Source organism: Girardinichthys multiradiatus, chromosome 3, assembly GCF_021462225.1.
Source record: "Girardinichthys multiradiatus isolate DD_20200921_A chromosome 3, DD_fGirMul_XY1, whole genome shotgun sequence".
Classification (NCBI taxonomy): Eukaryota; Metazoa; Chordata; class Actinopteri; order Cyprinodontiformes; family Goodeidae; genus Girardinichthys; species Girardinichthys multiradiatus.
In genome coordinates, this window is record NC_061796.1 from 48,417,261 (window position 1) to 48,441,106 (window position 23,846).

Here is a 23,846-nt window from a genome sequence, read left to right on the forward strand (position 1 = left end):
TGTGTTTTTGCTTATCAGAAAGTTCTGTTCAGATCTGGACTGTTGTTTGTAGGACGTTCTGTTGACCCGGTGAGAGTCTGTTTCATGCTGTCAAGATATCCGATGCTTCTGTTTGGTTTCCTTCTGAATTAAATTCATTCCCAGCATTGGACCCTTTAAACAGCTCTGCAGTCTTCGGCCTCCTCTGCAGGACTGAAACATTAGTTGTAGATATTCTTGACAGGTTGATCATCCGTCTGGATCAAGTTTTACTACATGAATTAAATCACTGAAGAGCTTACAGCCTTAAACAGAGTCTGAGCGTTTTTCTTTAAGCTCTTATCTGTCTTCCTGCCTGAAGCTTGGTAGGTTCACAGAAGGGTGTGCTGTAAGTGGTACCGGTCCAAACTCTGCTTGCTAATAGATGAGCCTCTTTCACTGCAGGATCAGGTCCTGATATTCCTAACTCTACTAAGAGAGCACAAATGATCATGTAGTCTAATGTATGGATGTATGTATTGGATGTTAAGATGGAAGGCTATTATTTTCTGATCAGACCTTCCTGACAACACTCTTCAGTGTGGAAGTTGCGACTTCAGGAAGAAGAGTCAGTCAGTTATCTTCAGTATCAGTGGGTTGTCTTAAATAAGTCAGAGGAAGCTCAGAGATGTGAAGCTATTTAAAAGAACGTGTTGATATGTCTGTGGGTCATTTAGGCTGGCGGAGAGAGCAACACTTTCAGCAGATAACAGGATGGCTGAACAGAGTACAGTAAAGTTTGTCAATTACTATCGACAGTTTTACAAAAGTTCTGATGGGCACATCTGATCCAGTCCGAACTGTAACAGAGGCTTTTAAGCTGCTGACATGATTTACATTTTTATTGCATTTTAATTATTTTTGCCCAACATTTCTAATGAATGTTTTGGGTCTTCTCATTTGTAGAAATAAAGTATGCAGATGGAACCAGAGTAAAACCAGAGAAACGTGGCCTAATTAGTAGGAGTGCACCGATCCATCGGCTGGCCGATTCCTGAATTTTGGGAGATCGGTGATCAACTGATACTTACATGTGAAACCGATCTTATCCACTGATCTTATCTACTTGTCTAACCGATTGTGCAAGTTTTGATTCTTATTAAAATGTGAAAAATGAAAGACTAAAGGAACTGCAATGCTCTAAATGTTTCATTTATATTTGAGAGCACTGCCTCATACATTTAGTACAAGTTTGTATTATTTCACGAGCATTGTCAAATGTTTTTCTATAAAATAATTTTGGAACATTAAAGGTGTATTGTGACCTTTTAACACTTGATGGTGTCAGTCAGGTCAGCCTTTCTAAAGATCGGTGATCGGCTAGATAACTGCAATCAGTGCACCCCTAGTAATTAGAAATTAAAGTAACCAACTGTAACCCCGAGAAGGAGGCAGTGCTCATCAGGCTCAGATCTGAGTAGGCTTAGTTTCCATACATGGGACTTTTATTTTAACAGAAGAAGAAAAGCAGTTTGAATAGTTAGGCTTTTATTGTGAAACAACCATGATTGTGTTATTGTTCCTTAACCTTCGGTCCCTCCAGGTGGACAACTCTCTGTACAACTCAGCCTACCTGTCCCCGCCCCCCGATGCCAGCTGGAGAAGGTGGTGTCTGTTAACCCCCCCCACCCCCCTCTTCCAGCAGTCTCCATGGAGACGAGTCTGTCCGCAGAGATGCCTGTTTACTTGTTTTTCAAGCCTCCTGTTTTCCCGCAGCCCCAAAGTCCCACTGAAGCCTTTGTGTGACCTTAGGTAGTTCAAGTCAGAGCAGCTTCATTAATACAGAAGAGAATTTGAGAATTTTCTTAGGCTAAATGAAAGAGAAGGAAATGTTTTGTGTCTTTGTTGACCTGCTGCTGGCATGTAGGTCAGAGTTGAAACATATTGCTGTAAAATAGGACCAGTATCGGTCTGAAAAATAGGACCGTGTTGGGCTGTCTCTGCTGGCCCAACCAGACTAAATGCTGGGTCCAGTCAGTCTGAGGCCACACAAAGGTGGATCCCACTATTTGACTTCATTAACAGCTGAAGCACTAACAGGAACCTGGGCTGAACAACTCTTCACACCTGAGCTGCTTCTCAACAGCTTCTCACTTCTTTTATTTCTTCGGGTTCTTTAATCTGTTTTCTGCAGTTTCAGTCATTTTAACTCAGACCTGCTTCTCATGTTGGCTGCAGAGGATCTCCACCTGTCTGCAGGGTTCTGCTGCTGAAGGTTTTAGTTTGTTATCAGGACAGATTTGATTCTTTTCTGCTCTTCTTGTTGGAACTTTTATAGGTAGACGATCCCAAAATGTTGATTTTATTCAACATAATGGAAGAAAGGTAGCTTACATCAGTGTAGAACACAGCGAAAGGCTGTCAGAATAAACCAGCTTTGTTTGTTGAACCTTTCTGAGGCCCAGTTGGATCATGCAGTTCAGATCTACAAGAGCCACAGGAATGAACGCATCGTCCGAAGAGCAGAAATAGATTAACCGATGCTTTCATTCACCAGGACAGGAACCTGGAAACTAAGATCTCTGCTTCCTGTTCTGGTTCCAGATTTTCTGGGCCAAACATTCAGGCCTGTCTTATGAGTAAGGTGGGTTCTGGTTGTTCTAATTGGGAAGATGTTAATTTTCCCATCCGTAAAACTTACCTCTTCATTCTCAGATCTTAAAGTACTTAAACATGAAACACCTCTAAAATTAAAGCTGATAGTCGGATCCTCGTTTATCTTTTTAAAAACATCAAATTAATCTTGTAATGCGGCCTCCCGCCCTGCACTCGCTACCTCTATCTTCCTCCTTTCTTGGCTTGCATATGATTCTCGTGCTCTTCTTCTTCATCCTCCCTGCATCCTTCTATCCGATGTTTCTTACTAGCTGGAGAAAAATAACTTTTTGTTGTTGTCAATCACTATAAGGAATTGGTCTGGAAACTTCCCTGGAGATAAAAGCCAGTTGTTTCGTCTTCCCACCACAGCCCTCAACAGGTGAATCCTCCTCTTCCTCTTCTCCATCCTTCTTTTCTCCTGACAGTTTGAGATATTTTTATTTCCTGTTCCTGTCGTTTCATCCGTCCACCTCTTATTGCTTTCATTGTTCACTTGACTCTGATGGTGTCGGTCTCTGCTCTCCTTTCTGAGCACCAGCAGTCAGTAGATCTTTGTAGATCCACTCAGAGAACATTCAGACAGCTCTGAGGTTACTGCAGCAGACTGAAGGAGGTCCTTTTCTGCAGCTGCACACTTTGGGACTGTGTGGAGAAGCTGCTTTCAGCCCATTTTCTCTGAGAGGTTGAACATGCTCTGATCTGATGTTAGCTGTGTGGGAAATGCTGCAGATCAATCTGCTCTGTGTGAGGAGATGCAGCTTGTTCTCATGTCCTCCTTCCTTTCTTACTGTGTTAACCGTTCTCCTGCTGAATCTCTGTTTGTCTCTCATCCCCTCAGGACCAACTCTGATTCAGCTCTCCACACAAGCGTGATGAACCCTCCCATGGGGGACCGCTTCTCCAGGGGAGGACCCGCCCTCAACCCCCAGGGCAGCAGACGCAGCGGTGAGGAGACACACAAACACCAGACATGTTTGACCAGAGTCCCAACCCGTTTTAAACCCACATCCAACAGAAGATCTGTTCAGAGAACCAGAATAAAACGTGAAGAAGCAGACTGGACATCCATGATGTGAATAAAGATCAGATCAACTGTATCCTGATGACTTTATTTTGGTGACCTGAGACTGGGAACAAATCTGGGCAGTTGTCTTCAATCTCTGATCCATCCCATTGTTCTGGTTTGATTTGGGTTGGAGCTGAGTTCCTTAGGGATGGAGGAATGGAGCAGGAGCTGGATGGAAAGATGAATCAAAGAATCATCTACAGTAAAGAGGAGTTGGCTTAACTTACTTGAAGCAGATGTTCAGCTATAAGACAGACATGTCTCCAGGTTGTCCACATGTCCTCCATCCATCTGTTCCAGGATCAGCGTTGAAGTGAGGACTTGGAATCTCAGCCTATCCTGATGCATGATGGGTGTTTCAGCTCTGTGACTTCTTGCCTTTGTAGATCAAACATGTGACAAGAGTTGGGTTCGCTTGACCTCTACCGGTCCTTACACTGATGTGTACAGAACTTCCTGGGTTGTTAATGTCACCAGCAGGGGCTGTGGTGAGATGATGAGGTGGGTCATCTAATCAGGGCGCCTCCTGGACGCCTCCCTTTGGAGGCTTTCCTGGCAGGTTTAATGGGGAGGAGAAACTGGGACAGACCCAGAACTCTCTGGAGGGACAATGATATGTTATAATAATGCTGCTCATTTTACTTGGAAGGACAATGGAAACAAATGATGGCTTCATGTGTGCTCCATCCTCAGATCTGCTATGGAAACTGCTTGATTTGTTCAGTGTTTCATGCTGTGCAGATCCAGGATGTTCAGGTGTGACGTTAATGTGAATCCATCAGCCTGAAACCTGCTGTGTTTGTGTTTGTTTGACGCTGCAGGTCAGAGCGACGCAGAGAACCGAAGAAGTGAGTGAACACACATTGTCCACCTGTTGCTGCCCTAACGAATGAGAGCATCCCATCGTTCAGAAGGTGTTGGGTGGTGGTGGTATTATCATCACGTGGGACTCAGCTCCACTCCTAAAAACCAGCTTAACTTCAGTGATTAATGATCCTTAATCTGATCAGTAGGAACATCTTGCTGCCCATCGTTGCTGCAGAACCAGCTCCAAAACATTTCAGTCGGTCAGATTCTTCCAGGCAGATCTTTATATATGAAGGAGGTAGCAAAGATCCCAGATGGGTCATGAGGTTTTAACTGCACAGAACCACCTAATCCAGAACCAGCTGCAGTTAATTTCTGGTTTTGTTGTCCAATTCTAAATCTTCCGCCAAAGAATCTGAATGACACTGAAAGTTCCCGTTACTGATCATCTCATGTTTGAACACCCTGATGACTGGAGATGATGGAGTTAAAAACCCAGTTTGACCACAGTGCCAGGTGTCAGACCCAGTTCTGGTTTCGATCTAGGACAACAGTCTCTGAGAGAGAGAGAGACCCGAAGAACGAGTGGACAACATGGAAGCTTCTATAGGCTAAGTGGGAAGCCAATCAGAAGCTGAGAATGCTGATGCTGGATGGAGACATTAGGAACACCTGTGGGAATATACTGAAGGTTTTCATGAACCGGATTATTGGGAACTTCCGCCTGATTTTACTGGGTTACTACTGATCAGCGGATGACCGGAAGGATTTCTAGGTTTCATTTGGACCTCCTGTGCTCACCTTCTTCAGTTAGTCCACAGTGGGGCCCACAGAATCCTGAATTAAATGTCATCTCCGGGATAAAAATGGGAAACGGAGTGGGACACATGTCGTCTCAAGGTTCTTCACAACAGTCAGGTTCATACATTCCTATTAATCGTAACCATTGAACAGTTCAGTCAGATTCAGTTATTTATTCAAATTGGATAAAAAGTTTTTCTATCTAAGGAAACCCAGCAGATTGCATCCAGTCAGTGACTTGCAGCATTCACTCCTCCTGGATGAGCATGTAGAGACAGTGGACAGTCACTGGTGTTGACTTTGCAGCAATCCCTCATACTGAGCATGCATGTAGCGACAGTGGAGAGGAAAACCTCCCTTTTAACAGGAAGAAACCTCCAGCAGAACCAGAACCAGGCTCAGTGTGAGCGGCCATCTGCCACGACCGACTGGAGGTTTGAGAGAACAGAGCAGAGACACAAAGAGAACAAAGAAGCACTGATCCAGGAGTACTTTCTATGGGAAGGAAAAGTAAATGTTAATGGATGTAGCTCCTTTAGTCGTTTCATCTAGAAAGAAAGAACAGATAAACTCTGATCCAGTTTTCAAGGTTAGAGTCTGAAAGAGAGAACATAGAGTTAGTTACAGTAGAAGCTCAGTCAGTAGCCATGTCTAGGAGAGAGAAAGGGTTAAACACTGAAAGACAGGGCCATGTGGATCATCTGTAGAAGGTGAGCATTAAGTTGTTGCCAGCAGAAGCTCGGACGATTCCCCTCTCCAGAAAGAGTGCACAGGTAGACACAGAGTCAGGCCAGGTGTAGCTTCTAGGAAGAGAAAAGAGAGAACAAAGTTAAAAGCTGAAATAACAGCAAATAATGCAAAATTGGAGAGTAGTATGAGAATGTAGCGAAGAGGGTGAAAGTGGTCATTATGTCCTCCAGCAGCCTAAGTCTATAGCAGCATAACTACAAAGATAGCTCAGGATAAACTAAGCCACTCTAACTATAAGCTTTATCAAAAAGGAAAGTTTTAAGCCTAGCCTTAAAAGTAGACAGGGTGTCTGCCTCACGGACTAAAACTGGGAGCTGGTTCCACAGGAGAGGAGCCTGATAACTAAAGGATCTGCCTCCCATTCTACTTCTAGAGACTCTAGGAACCATCAGTAAACCTGCAGTCTGAGAACAAAGTGCTCTGTTAGGAACATATGGAACAATCAGATCTCTGATGTATGATGGAGCTAGATCATTAAGGGCTTTATATGTGAGGAGGAGAATTTTAAATTATATTCTGGATTTAACAGGGAGCCAATGAAGGGAAGCTAAAATAGGAGAAATATGATCTCTCTTTTTAATTTTCATCAGAACTCTTGCTGCAGCATTTTGAATCAGCTGAAGGCTTTTAACTGCATTTTGTGGACATCCTGATAGTAAAGAATTACAATAGTCCAGCCTTGAAGTAACAAATGCATGGACTAGTTTTTCAGCGTCACTCCTGGACAGGATATTTCTAATTTTGGCAATGTTCCGGAGATGAAAGAAGGAAATCCTAGAAACCTGTTTAATATGGGATTTAAATGACATGTCCTAGTCAAAGTTAACACCAAGGTTTTTTACTTTATTATCGGAGGACAATTTAATGCCATCCAGGTTAAGTGATTGACTAAGCAGTTTCTTTTTTAAAGACTCCGGTCCAAAGACGACAACTTCTGTCTTGTCTGAATTTAGAAGCAGAACATTTTAAGTCATCCAAGTTTATATATCTTCAAGACATGCTTGTAGTCTATCTAACTGGTTGGGTTCATCAGGATTTATGGATAAGTAAAGCTGAGTATCATCAGCGTAACAGTGAAAATGTATCCTATGCTGCCTGATAATTTGACCTATTGGAAGCATATATATAGTAAAGAGAATTGGCCCAAGTACTGAACCCTGTGGTACTCCACAATTAACCCTGGAGTTTAAAGATGATTTATCATTTACATGAACAAACTGGAATCTGTCAGACAGATAAGATTTAAACCAGCCTAGTGCTGTTCCCCTGATCCCTACAGCATATTCCAGCCTTTCTAAGCTGAGATGAAGCAGTTGTTAAACCGGGCCAGACTCTGTATGAAGGAACTCTGAATTATGGGTCTGAAATGATGGCTGAGATACAAAGGTCCAAACAGGACTAGGGTTTCACTCCTTTAGCCTAAACCACAAATGGGTCGCCGTCTTATCTAAACACATGCAAATAACGCAGACGTTCTCCTAATTTAGAATGAGAAGCATGTCGCCTTCAGCAGGTCTGAGTCCAACACAGCATCACAGATGTTCCACCCAGGAGTTAACAGTGTGGATCTCCAGGTTCTGCTGATCAGATGCACTCATTAATTAATCATCATTGTTTTATGAAAGCTGGAGGGTAGAAACATCAGAAATGACCTTAGCTTCACGCTCTCCTGCTGTGTCCTGCAGTGTTCCCGTATCCAGTTCCTCCGATTGAAGAAAATGTTCTGGATGAAGACAAACTGCTTAAAGCCTGGGACATCAAGAAGGTACCCCTGAATTCTTGCTTTTTTCATAAAATCCGTCATAGTTTGATGAGCACTGATGCTGCTCAGTGTAACAGACCAGATGAACCAGCTGAATGCTCTGATCCTCTGAGCTGCTGATCTTCTCACAGTAACTGAAGGTTAAGACTAGACGTTATGTCAAGAACCGTCAGATTTCTGCTCCTCGCCATAAACACTGTTGAAATCTAGATATTCTTCTCAGACATGCTGAGGGAACCACAAGGTTCCCTGACCTTCTGGTGCTTCTCTCCAACAAACTCAGGTTCTCTGTTTTCTGCCTCAGCCTTTGTCGTCGTCTCGACCCAGGTCCTGTGAGGTTCCAGGCATCAAGTGAGTCTACACTGAGGAGACACACACACACACACACGTCTGGGCTCCTGCTGCTTGCAAATATCAGATGTTTTCATCTCCAGCAGATTTTAAGGTTGGAGCAGATTGTCTGCAGTCTGCTAAAGTGGTTCTGATCCGTAGTTCTCTAGACTATCTCAAGGTCTTTCAGAGTTTTTCTTTCCACCCAGTTTCAGTCCATGTTCCTGACTGTTTCTGGATCTTGACTGTCTCCTAACCCCCAGGAATCTTCCATTTCCTCCTAGTATCTTCACATCCCCGGAACAACCATCCACACCGGTCCAAGGTGTCCCTCAGGTTTCCAGCACCGGAGGCTCACTTCCTGACCTGTCCAGCCTCCACTTCCCCTCACCGCTGCCCACGCCGCTGGACCAGGATGAGCCCAGTTACCCAGGACCCTTCACTCTGAGTGGGGGCAGCAGCACAGGGAACCTGGCCTCCACCCTCACCCAGCTGGGCATCAACGCAGCAGGAGGAAACGGCAGCTATCACCACCCCTCACCAGGTCTGTACGGAAGGTGTTCCCTGCTGGAATCTTCTGGCAGAAGAAACGTTTCCTTAAACCTCTGAGGTCCCTTTTATCTTAGCTCCAGCATTGTCCACTGGACACAAAAATGTCTGCAGGTCTGGTGAAATATTATAAAAAACATTTTTTTTCAATGCTGCACGGTGGCACTGTTGGTAGCACTTGTCTTGCAGCAAGAAGGTCCAGGGTTCAACTCCCAGTCAGGGGTCTTTCTGCATGAAGTTTACATGTTCTCCCCGTGCATGCGTGGGTTCTCACCGGGTACTCCAGCTTCCTCCCACAGTCCAAAGACATGCCTGTTAGGTTAATTGGTCTCTCTAAATTGGCCTTAGGTGTATGAATGAGTGAGTGTTGCCCTGCGATGGACTGGTGACCTGTCCAGGGTGAACCCCACCTCCTGCCTATAGACTGCTGGAGATAGACACCAGCTCCCCCGCGACCCACTGTGGAAGAAGGGGTATAGAAGATGACTGACTGACATTTTTTCCAATTATAACTTAACATAAATATAAATCATTCCTAACTATAGTTTTCACCACGAACTCAGTTTTTTAAAGTTTACCATCTTTCTGCCTTTAACCCACTCAAGGAACCAGGTTTCCATACAAAACGCGTTCTCTACCCTACAACCCAGATTGATGTTCTAAAGCCTTTCCCACCTTTGCTGCAGATGTTTCTGTCTTCTTTCCTGCAGGTTCTGCTTAACCCAAACCATCATGATGCAGACACGGTTAAGCCCAGAGGTATTCATACCCGGGCAGATTTAGATTTCAATTATTTTCTGCTTGTTTCTGACAGGAAATAAAAACCAGCAACAAAAGATTAGAAAACCACAGAAAACATCTACGTTTTCATTTCCATTTGATTAAAAAAGTCATGGGTTGGAAGGCCTCCTTATCATCACCCTAATTGATCCCTCCAAAGATTGTCTACCAGATTCAGGTCTGGACCGCACCAGAACATTAATATAGGTTCCAGTCAGAACAAACATGTTGTTCAACCCGACATCTGCCAGGGGTGTGAATAAGTAGCTTAACTGTACGTTCTGGAGATGTTGGTGCCATCATGTTCTCAGTAAAGCAGGAGGATCTTCTGACCTGCTGGATGCAGACCTTCTTCAATAATGACACAAACCGTGATGCTTCCATCTCCATGCTCCCTGTTTCAGTCCACATGTCTGTGTTTTCTGGTGAAGCTCTAAAAGCTTCGACCAGTTTGATATGAAGAAATGTTGCATTATTTTCCATGTTTGTTGAAAAGCTAAACATCAGATATAGACTTGTTTGCCCTGGTTCTGTGTGTGTGACTCATGTGAAGGTTAGCAGAGGAAGCATGTGGGTGAGTTTGGATGACATAAACACAGAGGTGTGTGTCTGCGAAGCTGTGCTCTAAATTTAACCTCAGAGTTCAGAGGATGATTTTTTCTTCTTTAGTCGGAAAATGTTGGCGTCTTTATTCGGTTGTGAGGTGACTGCAGGAACCGCAGACAGGAAGCTGCTGTGAGCTTAGGCTCAACAGACCTGAACCCGGATCAGTTCTTAGTTCTCGGATCGCGGTGCAGCAGATGACAAATAGGATGAGGGGAAGACCCAGCTGAAACATTCAGATTTTTAGTTTGATTACAAGAGTTTCTCTTGAATTGAACTCTGAGTGAAACAGGGAGCTGTTGATGCCCTCAGTGAGTCTCAGGGTTCTGATTATCTGAAATGTTCACAGTGAAGCGAGGAGATTAAATATTAGATGTGTTTGCAGCGCCACCTGCTGGCTGCGCAGGTCGCTGTCTGATTGATAGATCTTTGGTTTTCTCCCATGCTGTGTTTATGGTCACCCTGATCATGGTCTTTCTGGGTTCTTGTTGAAGTTTGATAGTTGAACTTGACTGAATCATGTAAAGAAGAATCGGTTCTCTGAATCTGATCCGGTTGATTTAGTCCCAAACATTAACAGTGTCTGAATGCAGAGAAAGCAGTTTACATTCCTGGGCGGTTGGGATTTTCTTCGCTGTGTTGACAAAATGTTTATCACCAAACTGTTGTCTTGTGGTGGGAAGTAAGTAACCGTTTTTACCTGTAAGACCTATATGGGCATGACTATAACTAGGTGCTCAGCAGGTCTTGGATTTAAATCGCTATCATTATTTATGTCCTCTCCACTGTCGCTACATGCATGCTCAGTATGAGGGATTGCTGCAAAGTCAACACCAGTGACTGTCCACTGTCTCTACATGCTCATCCAGGAGGAGTGAATGCTGCAAGTCACTGACTGGATGCAATCTGCTGGGTTTCCTTAGATAGAAAAACTTTTTATCCAATTTGAATAAATAACTAACTTTGACTGAACTGTTTGATAGTTACGATTAATTGGAATGTATGAACCTGACTGTTGTGAAGAACCTTGAGACGACATGTGTTGTGAATTGGAGCTATATAAAATAAATTGGTGCAGGCAGCTTTAAAAGGGAAACCAGCAGCGAGGAGCTGCTGATAGTATGCATTAATGAACCGATTTCACTGTGAGGACCTTAGAGCCGAGGACAGCAGGAGTTTAGTCAGTTTCCTGCTCTTGAGCACACAGGTGGGTGCTAGCACAATGCCAGGGCAGAAAGACATCAGCAGTGACCTTAGAACAGCAACTGTTGCTGCCCATCAACCTGGGAAGGGTTAGAAGGTCATCTAAAAAACTATATGACCATCATTCTGCAGAGAGGAAGATTATTATTCAAGAGGAAAACATCTCGAGACGGCTGCTGATCTTCCCAGGAGTGGAGGAGCAGGTTTAGCCCAAGGTCAGAACGTGAACCTCAGAGAAATGACCAAAAACCCAAGAGCTCCATCTCAGACTCCTCTACAGAAATGTGAGAGTCTGATGAAGACAGACAGGAAACCTGCTGAGAGTTACTGTGGCTTTGCCTCTTTTTAGACCTCCTGAGAACCAGAGTTTCATGGAAACTTCCTAAAATCTACTGACTTTTCAACATGTGGATGTTTTTCACAGTTGTGTTCTCTTAAAGCAAAACAAATCTGTCTACCAAACCTTCTCCAACAAGTTTAAAGCCAATCCTTGAATGATTATATGAGTTCTTTTTCTGATGTGTTTCATGTTTAGAAATGTTACTTTTTATCTGGTCTCCTCCCTCAGGGTTCCTGGCATCGCTACAGAGCACGCTCAGTAACCCAAACCTGCAGTCTTCACTGAGCAACCCCAACATCCAGTCGTCCCTCAGCAGCCACTCCTTCTCCAACTCTCTGAGCTCCGCCTCCCTCCACTCGTCACTCAGCAACCCGTCGCTGCAGTCGTCGCTCAGCTCCTCCCCCTCCCTTAGCAGCCAATCACTGCACTCTTCCCTCAGTAACTCCTCCCTTCAGTCAGGCAGCAACCCCAGCTACAGCAGTGGCGTGGGCATGGCCGGATCAGGCTCCTCCCCTTACACGGTGATGCTCGCCGGCCAGGGCCAGCCGTCGCTCAGCACGTCGCCACGGAGACGAGTCCAGCTGTCCCCGCTCATCCTGCCTATGGTGGGGGAGTCCTGGAGACATCACTCCAAACAGTTTTCCCCCACCATCTCTCCGACCCTGTCCTCCATCTCACAGGTAACAGGCTCACCTGAGTTCATATGATTACAGGTCACTGTGGGGTCCTCGGAGACCTCGGATTGATAAAGTAAATGTACAAGTGTGACCATTCACCATGTATGGATGCTTCAGATGGATGATATAGAGACATGAAATGTGAGATTGGTGGTTTGATGAGTGAGTTGATGGTCCCACTGATGGTGAGACGCTGTTGACGGAGACAGATGAAACTCAGGCAGCAGGAAGTACCGTAATTATTCCATGTGCTCTCTTCCTGCCTGCCTCTCTTTGCAGGGCGTCCCACTGGACACCAGCAAACTGCCTTTGGACCAGCGTCTCCCTCCGTACTCGCTGAGCCAGTCCCTTCACCACCAGCCGCCCCCAAGTCTGCCCAGCTCCCAGTCCGGACAGCAGCCCCCTTCTGTGGGTCAGCACCACCAGCAGCAGCTCCATCGCCTCCAGCAGCCACGAACAAACACCCAACAGCAGCTCCACCTGCAGAACCTGCGGAACCAGCACCTGCAGCAGCACTATGGATCGGTATGTCAGGTCTCGCCTGAGTCACTCATGATGCCATGAAGGTTTTCCGAGGTTTTAACCCGCTTCTGCTCCTCTGCAGCCTCAGAGGCTGATGGGAACGCAGCCCAACATGCCTGTGAAGTCGGAGAGCGCTTTGGAGCCGTGCACCCAGACGTCTTCTCTGTGCCAGGTCAAACTGGACATGGAGCAGCAGGTGGAGCAGCAGAGGGGAGGTGGCCTCCCACAGCAGCAACAGATCAACCTGAACACAGACTTCTACAACGTGAGTGAACATCCACACCTCGTGGAAGCTTCCCACTGAAACATGCTAACTGGATCTGGAGTTAAAACAGCTGTGGAAACATCTCCAGAATCACCTGCATGTTGATGATCTGATCAGAGCTGCTGTGCCTGAACCTGCACAGCAATTTAAATTATAATCTAGAAGCCAACATTTGACCCAATCTGGATCTTGTCTGAACCAGAACTCTGATTAGAGCAGAGCTCTGCAGACAGAAACTCAGCTCAGTCCTATCAGCTCATCTGATTGAATCATTTTAATGGATGTGGAGGTGACCCAGTTGTGTAACCGAGTCAGAACTGATCTTTTAATAATGCTTACAGACGTGTCTGCATAATTCTCTTTTTGACCCACAAACAGCAGCAGATCCTGACGGGTCGAGAACAGAACCTGAAGAGAAACTGATGGTATCCCAAACACATTTGACTTATTAAATACACATCCAGATTCTAAAGATCTAAAACTCACCTGAGATACAAGGACACACAGCTACCAGCTGAATAACCGTAGGAGCTTTACCATGTCCGACTGGGTCAGAATTAAATCTAGAACTGATCAGGAAGTCCAGTTTCTCACAAGGAAGATGGAAGGAATCAGGACCATCAATCTGGGAAGATTTCCAACCAATAAAAGTGGATTTATGGCCTTCAGCAGAGGAACATTTTGATCCACCCTTAATGATCAGTCACACAGTGGCGCACAAGGTGTGCAATAAAGCTAGGATCTGGATTCAGGAGCCTGAACACAAACTGGTGTGGATGTTGGTAAGGAAATTCAGTAAAGAGGAACTTTGTGTTCTCTGGATCAATAAGAACCTGGAAAATGTCTCGGTTTTTGGTCCACCTGCTGCTGATTTCAGCTGACTCGGAACCACTTCAGACAACAACCTGATTGCCCTGAAAACCAAAGTGTGAACCTAAAAATTGGCTAAATTTAATCAGATGTTGTTGTGGTTAAATAATCAAGAACTTCCAGCTTCCAGATGGAGACCATCTCCACTATTAAAGCTTCTCAGCTCAACACTAAAGTGCAACAGATCTAAACATTCCCAGTTACTATTGTGGAAGTTAAACTTGATAGTTTGAGCAGATATTGCATTAAGACTTGATCACTGTCTTGATTTGTTTTATCCCAGGATGCCTTGTTCAGCTCCCTGCTGGAGGATCCCTACCTCAGTCTGCAGCTCTCGGGAAAGTCCAACCAGCAGGTAAACTGGACCTCAGACTATTTATTGGTTTATAAAAGCATAATGCACATGGCTGAACATAATGAAACTGTATAACTGAGGCTAATTTCCATCCATAGTCTCAGCAGGTTAATGGTAGAACAATAAAGGCGATGATCTGGACCAGAACCAAAAACATTAGTTCACCAATAAAACAAGATGTGTAAAACAAACAGGAGATTACAGAAATAAACACAAAGGTTTCATAGACTGGATAATAGAGATGAGCCTGAAGTATGCTGACAGTACACCATACCACCTCGTCTTCACAGCGCCCTCTAGTGGTTCAGGTGTGTCGCAGCCACCAACCATGTCCTTAAACCAACCGGCCTGTGTAACAATCAAAGATATTATGAATCTGTTAACCTTGAACAATTAGGACGAGTGTCGCAAATTAGCATCAATCCTGTTCTGGTCTCTGTATGGCCAAGGTGGTGTAGGTGTAGCACAGATCCATGTGGCCTCTGCTGAGCGCGCCGGGTTTGGCTGATAAGTGCAGACCACTTAGCAGTTATGCAAACTCTGAGGCATCCTGTCCAGATTTCAGGTTGATGTACCAGCCACCTGCTCTCATCTGGTGCCGATGCTTGGGAGGTCCAAAGATTCCCAGCTTGACTCAGAACCAGAACCAGGCCGCCTCTCAATTAGGCTATGTGGAGAAAATGTTACCAGAACCACCATTTAATGGCAGCAGTTAATATTCGAAACGTTTGAAATGATAAAAGAGTGCACCCACCCAGACCCTCCAGCTGCTGCTGGTGTTCTGGAGGCAGAGAGAACCTGGAAGCTGGCTCCTCGGGTTCAGAACCACAGGTGGTAACCACTCACCTGATGAACCTGAAGCTGGAACATCAACTCACCTTAAAGGGTTAGTTTAGATTTCTTAACGTGAGATTCTGTGAAGGTATCATCTGAGGTACCTGTAGAGGGAAGATGTCATATCAGAAAAGTAAGTACACCCTGTTCCACAGTGGTAGAAGCTAACAGCTGATCACATGTTTGCTGTATGAACATCAGCTGATCATCTGGATATTTTCCAAACTGCACAGAAACCAGGCTCAACCAAGGTAGCTCCACATAGAATCATGGACCGGATCGACTGAACAAACAGAACCAAACATGATGACGGTCCAACAAATGCTGGGTGCCACTGATGTGAAGATTTTTAATTTGACTTGATTTAAAATCAGTTAAATGAGTCCAAGAAGCTGTAGGTTCTGATCAGGAACCATTACTGATCAGAACTTTACAGAACCTCACTTCAATAAATCTAAACCATCTCTTTAAACATGTAGGACCTAATACAAATAAAAGAACAACTCTGGGTTCTGGCCCAAACCTTGCAGGCTGAGAGGTAAAGGTAGCCCATGATGCAGACACCCAAACCATGTAACAGAACCAACTGAAAGGATGATTGGACCTTTTATACTGTTGGAAGGATCAAGGTTTCTCTGGTGGTTCTCCTTCTGATTCTCTCTCTCTCTCTATCTGATCTTACTCCAGGAGCCAAAGCTTCTGTGGGAGGAGTTGTCACATGGGACCTCAGCATCCAATCAGAAACAGGCTTTGATGTAACTATGGCAACAAGTTTAGGAGAAGAAATGTTACCAAAGTTGTACTTCCTCTGAAGTGTCTGAGAAACAGAACTGTAGCTGCAGAACATCTGTGAGAACATGAGCCACAGTAAAGGTCTGAAGTAGGCAGGAGAGCAAAGAGGTCCATGTGAGGAGGTCCGTCCCAGTTCTGACTCGTGTTACCGAGCTGCTGACATGCTACCCGTCGCTGTTCATCTGCTGCAATGCTGCACCTTCACCAGCAGGGGCAGTGTAACTCCTGCTGGCACGTTTTTAATGAAGGTTCTAAACTTGTCCTCCTCTGTTCCAGTTCACAGCTGAGAGCCCGGCTGATGGTCTGTCCATGAACCACAGCAGTCTGAGCCAGAACCAGTTCCCATCCAACAGTCAGGGGCATCTGGAGCTGCAGGAGCCCGGGTACCAGCAGCAGCTCAACAACCAGAACCAGAACTACGGCGGCGGAGACAACCGACAGAACGTTCCCAACATCATCCTCACAGGTACCAACCACAGACAGAACCGGCCGAATCTCACATTCATAAGTCCTGTTCTTTATAAAACCTGATCCGAGTTCTACTGTGGTTCTAATACCCCCACCCTTCCTCCACCCCTGCAGGAGACTCCCCTACAGGTCTGTCCAAGGAGATTGCCAGCGCTCTGTCCCACGTCCCCGGCTTCGAGATGGACCCCTTCTCCCTGGACGAGCAGCTCCGGATGGACCCCCTGTCTCTGGACATGCTGGAGGGCGACCTGATGCTAGCCGACCCGGCTGTGGAGGACTCGTTCCGGTGTGACCGGCTAAAATGAACACCCCCTGCCCGCTTAGAGGTGAAGAGGACGCTGTCTGTCCACCATAACCCCTCACCCCAACCAGCTGGTCTGCAGAGCGAGGTCTGGCTCCAGATCTTCATCCCTGAGGGATGAAGGCTTTGACTGAAGAACCTGAGGTCAGGGGTCGGGATGAGCTGACGGAGGGAGATTATCCCGTCTGAGGCACTTAACTGAAAACACTCTTGCTTCTTATTGCTGGCATTAGCATGTCTGCGCCATGATGTAAGAAACCAAACCAGCAGCGCTTTGAGGAGCTTTGCTATGCATGCTGATGAGCGCCGGAACCGCTCCATCAGCCACTTTAACGGGAATCAGCCACCATGGTTGTTGAGAAAATGTTTTTCTGACTGTGATGGCATCAGACATGCAGCAGGCTGAGGATCTCTGAGTTCCTGCAGCTCTAAGTGCCATTACAGACCTTCTCTGAGCATCTCGCTCAGAGAAGGTTCTCCCTGATCAACTGTTTCTGTTTTATTTTTCCAGAGGAGATCCTGGAAGATGTTCCAGAGCAGCCCAGGATGTCTAGATGCTTTAAATGTTGGATCAGTTAACGACGGTCAGGCTGGCTGGTTGTGATCTCTCACTGCTCACACCTCCTGAAGGGTCAGAACATTTAAAGCCATACGCCATAACAGAGATCTGGGTTTCCACACGGAGCTTCTGCTGCAGCTGATGTAACTAGAGCCGAGCAGCACGACCAGAACATCAGATCTGACGTTCTGAATTTAAACAAAGCTTTTATTTGGCTGATAGGTGACTGAGATTCTACTGAGAGCAGGACCAGGAAACAAGGTCCCACCCTTCCCTTTGGTCCTGTGGTTCTGAACCATATCCTGGATCCAAGCAGCAGAAATGTTCTTAGTAGGGTGGCGGGGTACTGTCGTATTTATAAGGAGAGGAGCTTCTTTATCTAGGAAGAGCTTGGAGCAGAACTCCTCCACATCAACACGAGTCAGCTGAGGTGGATCATCTGAGCTTGATCCTAGATACCTTCCCACTGGGAGGAGATCCCTGTGTGGACCAAGAACCTTCTGGTTGGACTTCACACTTCTTTTGTTCTGAGAAGACCATGGGATTTCTCAGGCAGAGCTGGGAAGGTCTGGGTTTCCATCCAGGATCGGTACTTCTACCCAATCCCAGATAATTGGAATGAAGCAGGTGAAGGAATGAAAACCCAGTCGTGTCTGAGGCGGTGTTGAATACTGCTTTATTCCTGCTGACTGTGGTCCAAACATCTGTACAGAACCTTTAATCCACCACTCTTTACCAATCCCCACTGAAACAGAAGCAGCCAAAGTCCCGCGAAAATATCTGGACCACCTTCAGAAATCCTGGAGAACTGTTGATCCAGACCTCTTTAAGAGACTGCAGGAAGGGTCTGGATCAGGAGTTCACACAGGATTTACCCTCACAGAGCTGGACCAGAACATTAACTCCTCACATTGAGATTGCAATCTTTTTAAGAGAAACCGGGTCAAAGTCGGGTACTAGATTAACAATCAGTTTAATGTGATCAGAACCTCATTGATCCTCTGAGTTCGGTTCATTTGAACGGACCCACAGCAGCTGCTCGTACATGAAGCACGTTGGCTTTGAATCCATGCCCACATTCCTGACAGAACCCTGGACCGGATCGGCCGCTAGCTGTATCCAGGAACCAGGATGATGGTGCAACAGCTACTTCACTTCCTCTCAGGTCTGGGTCTGAAACACAGGTTCTGAATCCAACAGGAATCCTCCTGGTTCTGAAAACAGAAACATCAGATCATTGATCAGATTTTCACACAGATAAAAAAAAGGATTTTTGCACTTTGAATGAAAAAAATGAAAATATTTAGATTATATTTTTATTCAGATTTCAGCCAATCAACCTCTTTCCCTTTAGCTCCGCCCACTCACTGTTATTGGCCACGCCCCTCTGCTGCGCCCATCTTTCAGCCATTTTTTTTGCTCCGACGTGTAAATAATTACTTTGTCTTTTATGAAGCAGAGAAACGTGACGAGAGGAAGAAAACTCCTCAGCTGTCGGCTGCATGCGGGAACCGACAAACATGTTCTGTTCACACAGTCAGGTCCGGGTTCTGTTCCTGGTTTTTAGGTTCGGATGTTCACATAGAAAAACAAGATCCTTCACAGAATCACTAAGAAAGTTCTGCTCAGAGGTTCCCATCCATTCTTGGTCATAAATTTCAGAATAGTTTGTATCTTTTCCTGATTTATCAGAACCGTTCTGTTCAGATTCCTCTGATCCACACTGGGTCACAGTTCTACATACCCCCTCAATAATGTTGGACCGGTAGAGTTTATTAAACTGGTCTGATTCCTGCACCGACCCGATTCTCATCGCTGTCCATAAATTCTGAACAGGGATGAACTCGGAGCTTTATCCATTAATTCTCAGCAGAGTCCAGTTAAAACCATCCATTAAAACCAGTTTGGATCTGTGTTTGGGATCGTGGTCCTGCTGGGTCCAGATTGAACCATCCAGCTGATGTTCTCAGGAGCTTCTCTCTTAGTTGCCACCTTCTGACAGCATGATGGACAGGGACACTGGTGTTCATGGCACGCCCGGGTCTTGGTGGTTTCTGGGTCAGTCACGAAGATCTGGACTAAGTTCTCCTCCATCTGGGGAACCGTTTGGGTTTTCATCCACACCTTGAATGATTTATTTGCATGACGCCATTTGAACTGATCCATCTGCGGATGTTTAAAAATGTCTCTTTCTGAGTTCTTGGACCCTCCCATTGTTCTGAGTTCTGGTGAGTCCAGTGAGCGCTGACGGATAAATCATTTTCATCCGGATCACCGATCATCTTGTTCTCCTCAAGTTCAGAGGCTGGAGTGGGTCTGAAAAAATTCACCCTGAAGCCAAAGTGGACCAGCTGGATGTTTGGGTCTGTTCAGATAAATCAGTAAAAGATCCAAATCAGTATGACGTTAATGCAGATGAGTGGACCTCTGAACGGTGCTGGAGATATGTTGATGTTCTGACACCAGCAGAACATTTTGGTTCTGGCTCCAACATGAAACCAGGCCACCATGTTCATGTGGGAGGTGTTTGGATTTAGAAACAAAGCTGAAGAATTAAAGTGAGCTAAATGTTCTGGAAGTCGAAGCGCTTAGGCAGAACCGATGTGACTGTGTGGTTCTGTTAGCTGAGATCCTCCAAGTGGGTCTAAGGTTTGAGATCTGGGAGCGGGAGCGTGGAGAAAATCAGGTTCTGCCCCCTGCAGGTCAGAGTGGGCTGCTGCAGATTTATTCTCTTAAAACAGAAACCAGAACCAAACCCAGACCCAGACCATTAAAGTCAGTTTGTTAACCAGAACCATGTGAAAATGTGCCTAAATTTAAACCCGAGGAGTCACTGTGAGCGAGAAGCTCAAACCTTCTCAGATCATCTTCTATCATTCAGTCAGTGGGACAGTCTATGGGCCTGGAGCCGCCCACTGTGGGACGTGTTCTGGTTCTGTCAGAAAGACTCAGAGCAGACCCAGATGTCTTTGAACTCGGAACCCCTTGGATTCCTCAAGGAGGGACCGGAAAAAGCTTCGGGAAGGATGAATGTCATTTCTGGCTCAGTTGGGTTCGTTCCTTCTCAGTCAGCAGAGTTCTGCTCTCAGAGGGCGAATTGGACCTGAAAAACGACCCAGAGAGTCCTTCTTAAACAGACTCAGTTTAATTCTTCAATGATCGATCAAACCAGATGTGGCGGAGCTTCGGTTCTGAGCGAATCACGAACAAATCAGGTTCTGTGAACCTGTTCGTTCCACGATGATTCTGTTTAAACTTAGTGGACGCTGCAGCTGTGTGTGTGTCTGTGTGTGTGTGTGTGTGTGTGTGTCTGTGTGTGTGTGTGTGTGTGTGTGTGTGTGTGTCTGTGTGTGTGATTGTGTGTGTGTGTGTGTCTGTGTGTGAGTGTGTGTGTCTGTGTGTGTGTGTGTGTGTGAGTGTGTGTGTGTGTGTGTGTGTGTGTGAGTGTCTGTGTGTGAGTGTGTGTGTCTGTGTGTGTGTGTGTGTGTGAGTGTGTGTGTGTGTGTGTGTGTGAGTGTGTGTCTGTGTGTGTGTGTGTGTGTGTCTGTGTGTGTGTGTGTGTGTCTGTGTGTGTCTGTGTGTGTGTGTGTCTGTGTGTGTGTGTGTGTGTGTGTGTGTGTGTGTGTGTCTGTGTGTGTGTGTGTGTGTCTGTGTGTGTCTGTGTGTGTGTGTGTGTGTGTGTGTGTGTGTGTGTGATTGTCTGTGTGTGTGTGTGTGTGTGTGTGTGTGTGTGTGTGTGTGTGTGTGTGTGTGTGTGTGTGTGTGTGTGTGTGTGTGTGTGTCTGTGTGTGTCTGTGTGTGTGTGTGTGTCTGTGTGTGTGTGTGTGTGTGTGTGTGTGTGTGTGTGTGTGTGTGTGTGATTGTCTGTGTGTGTCTGTGTGTCTGTGTGTGTGTGTGTCTGTGTGTGTGTGTCTGTGTGTGTGTGTGTGTGTGTGTGTGTGTGTGCTGACTGGGGGTCAGTTTGAGGCCATACTTCATCCTGTTTTGTACTGATGTTTATTCATTTCTCACATCCTTCATGTTGTTTATAGTTTCAGAGGAAAAACTGATGTTTGTTTGTATTCAGATGTTTTTGTTGAAGTTGTTTATTAAAAATAATATTAATAACCAGGGAATGCTGTATATGTTGCTTTTGACGTGAATAGGAGACATTTTTACAGAGAGACAGATTGTATCCTCACATTATTTTACAGAAAATAAACCAACCTGCAGAAATGCTGCCCCCTGCTGTCTGTTTCAGATATGAAAGAGCTGATTGGTTCATCTTTATTCACTTTGAGATTTTCTGTTTATATGAAAATAAGATATTAAAGTGATAAACAGCCCCACTGGTACAGTTGTCCCTCCAAGGTAAACATACAGTCACAGGATCGGCATCTGAGTTTGGAGCACCTTACAAAAAGTATTTACACCCCTTAAACTTTGCCACATTCTGTCCTTTTCCAGCATTTCTTTTGACCATCCTACACAAAGTAGAGCAGATCTGTGAGATGGAAGAAGAATGATTCATGGTTTTCAACATTTTTACTAATAAAAATTAAAAGTGTGGTGTGCATGTATTCAGCCACATTTACCGATGCCTCTAAATAAAATCCAGTGCAGCCATTTATCTTCTGAAGGCACCTAATTAGTCCTCAGAGGTTCTTTAGAGAACAATCAGCATCATGAAGACGAAGGACTACAACAGACAGGTCAAGAAGAAAGATCTGGTTCAGTTTAGAGCAGGGTTAGGTTCTACAACAACATCCCAAGCTCTAAACATCTCCTATAGCTCTGTTCAATCCATCTGGACATGGAGAGAGGATGGACCAACTTCAGACCTGGAGAAGATGTGGATGTCCACCTAGACCAAGAGGCTGGACAAGGAGAGCAAGTTTGACACTGACTCTTTTTAATTTGTGCTTCTGAAGCTTGCTTCACCTCGTGATGTCACTGCCCACATATGGTCGGGTCTGGGCTTTTCAACATTAGGTTCACAGTTTGATTATTGCGGTCTAAACTCCTTGAGAGTTCAGCTATGTGTGCATTTGGACGTTCCTGTTCTTCTTTGTGAAAAACAAATACACTCACCGGCCACTTTATTAGGTCCACCTGTCCAACTGCTCGTTAATTTCTAATCAGCCAATCACATGGCAGCAACTCAATACATTTAGGCCTGTAGACATGGTCAAGATGATCTGCTGCAGTTCAAACCGAGCATCAGAACGGGGAAGAAAGGTGATTTAAGTGACTTTGAACGTAGCATGGTTGTTGGTGCCAGACAGGCTGGTCTGAATATTTCAGAAACTGATGATCTACTGGGATTTTCACTCACTGCCATCTCTAGTTTACAGAGAAAATGAGAAAATATCCAGTGATCCAGTTCTGTGGACACAAATGTCTTGTTGATGCCAGAGGTCAGAGGTGAATGGCCAGACTGGTTGGAGCTGATAGAAAGGCAACAGTAACTCAAATAACCACTCGTTACAACCAAGGCATGCAGAAGATCATCTCTGAACGCACAACACGTTGAAACCTCGAGACGGATGGGCTACAGCAGCAGAAGACCACACCGGGTGCCACTCCTGTCAGCTAAGAACAGGAAACTGAGGCTACAGTTCACACAGGTTCACCAAAATTGGACAACAGAAGATTAGAAAAACGTTGCCTGTTCTGATGAGTCTCGATTTCTGCTGCGACATTCAGATGGTCGGGTCAGAATTTGGTATCAACATCATGAAAGCATGGATCCATCCTGCCTTGTATCAACGGTTCAGGCTGGTGGTGGTGGTGTAATGGTGTGGAGGATATTTTTTTGGCACACTTTGGGCCCCTTGGTACCAATTGAGCATCGTGTCAACACCACAGCCTACCTGAGTATTGTTGCTGACCAGGTTCATCCCTTTATGACCACAGTGGACCCATCTTCTGATGGTTACTTCCAGCAGGATAACGCGCCATGTCATAAAACACCAATCATCTCAGACTGGTTTCTTGAACATGACAATGATTATTCAGATTTCTGAGCGTGGGATGCATCACGTCACTGGTTCTGAGACCAGTTCTACCAGGATTCGTTCCACATTAGACGGCATTGATGGAAACTGCTGGGATATAAAGAAGATAGAACCAGAGGGTAGAGCGGTCCTGATTAATCTCTCGTTAATGGGTTTGGTACCAATTTCCCACATCACAAGCAGACCTTAAAATTCCAGTCATCAATTCTGTGGTTTCTGGGTCTCTGGCTCAGAACTTCCACTTTTATACAGATTAAAAAATCAAGAAAGATTTATTCACCTTAAATCTGGGTTTTCAACTGGACCTGCGGTTCCTAAACTGAGCACAGCTGGTTCAGGTGACAAAGTACTGAACAGCTATTTTAGATTCTATTCCCTTGTTGAAACCAGAATACAGGTATCAAAGTTCTGTTCTGTCCTCATGTAAGCCTCACAGATTCTGAAATGATGGAAATTGGTTCTGATGACAGAATAACAGGCCTTTGTGATCCAGTCCACCAGAAACCTTCTTCAGCATCGTGATGTTTGGTGGACATAATTAATTTCCAGAAAATAAAACCTGCCTCAGGCATTTTGTCTTCAAAGAATAAAACCAGTTAG

At 45.3% G+C, this 23,846-nt stretch overlaps 1 protein-coding gene and 1 long non-coding RNA gene across 4 annotated transcripts in view; one reads left to right on the plus strand and one right to left on the minus strand.

Annotated features, from left to right (window-relative positions):
• Nucleotides 1-20,000, plus strand: part of LOC124866047 (CREB-regulated transcription coactivator 2-like) — a 28,932-nt gene extending 8,932 nt beyond the window's left edge. The window contains exons 4-16 of one of the 2 annotated variants that reach the window (XM_047361676.1): nt 1,562-1,623; nt 2,927-2,995; nt 3,455-3,561; nt 4,504-4,530; nt 7,726-7,805; nt 8,107-8,153; nt 8,417-8,676; nt 11,836-12,287; nt 12,564-12,809; nt 12,889-13,071; nt 14,225-14,296; nt 16,199-16,388; nt 16,505-20,000. In XM_047361676.1, coding sequence (XP_047217632.1) covers nt 1,562-1,623; nt 2,927-2,995; nt 3,455-3,561; nt 4,504-4,530; nt 7,726-7,805; nt 8,107-8,153; nt 8,417-8,676; nt 11,836-12,287; nt 12,564-12,809; nt 12,889-13,071; nt 14,225-14,296; nt 16,199-16,388; nt 16,505-16,695 — 1,986 coding nt within the window. In that variant the 3' untranslated portion in view covers nt 16,696-20,000. The remainder of the gene's footprint in view (nt 1-1,561; nt 1,624-2,926; nt 2,996-3,454; nt 3,562-4,503; nt 4,531-7,725; nt 7,806-8,106; nt 8,154-8,416; nt 8,677-11,835; nt 12,288-12,563; nt 12,810-12,888; nt 13,072-14,224; nt 14,297-16,198; nt 16,389-16,504) is intronic. The other variant, XM_047361677.1, reaches the window with a different exon arrangement.
• Nucleotides 18,207-23,846, minus strand: LOC124866048. Of its 2 annotated transcripts, none has more exons than XR_007037712.1 (3): nt 23,527-23,846; nt 23,103-23,333; nt 18,207-18,464 (listed from the first exon to the last, which is right to left on the minus strand). It is a non-coding gene; the product is annotated as an uncharacterized LOC124866048 (long non-coding RNA). The 2 variants fall into 2 exon arrangements; XR_007037713.1 differs by having other exon boundaries at nt 23,103-23,336.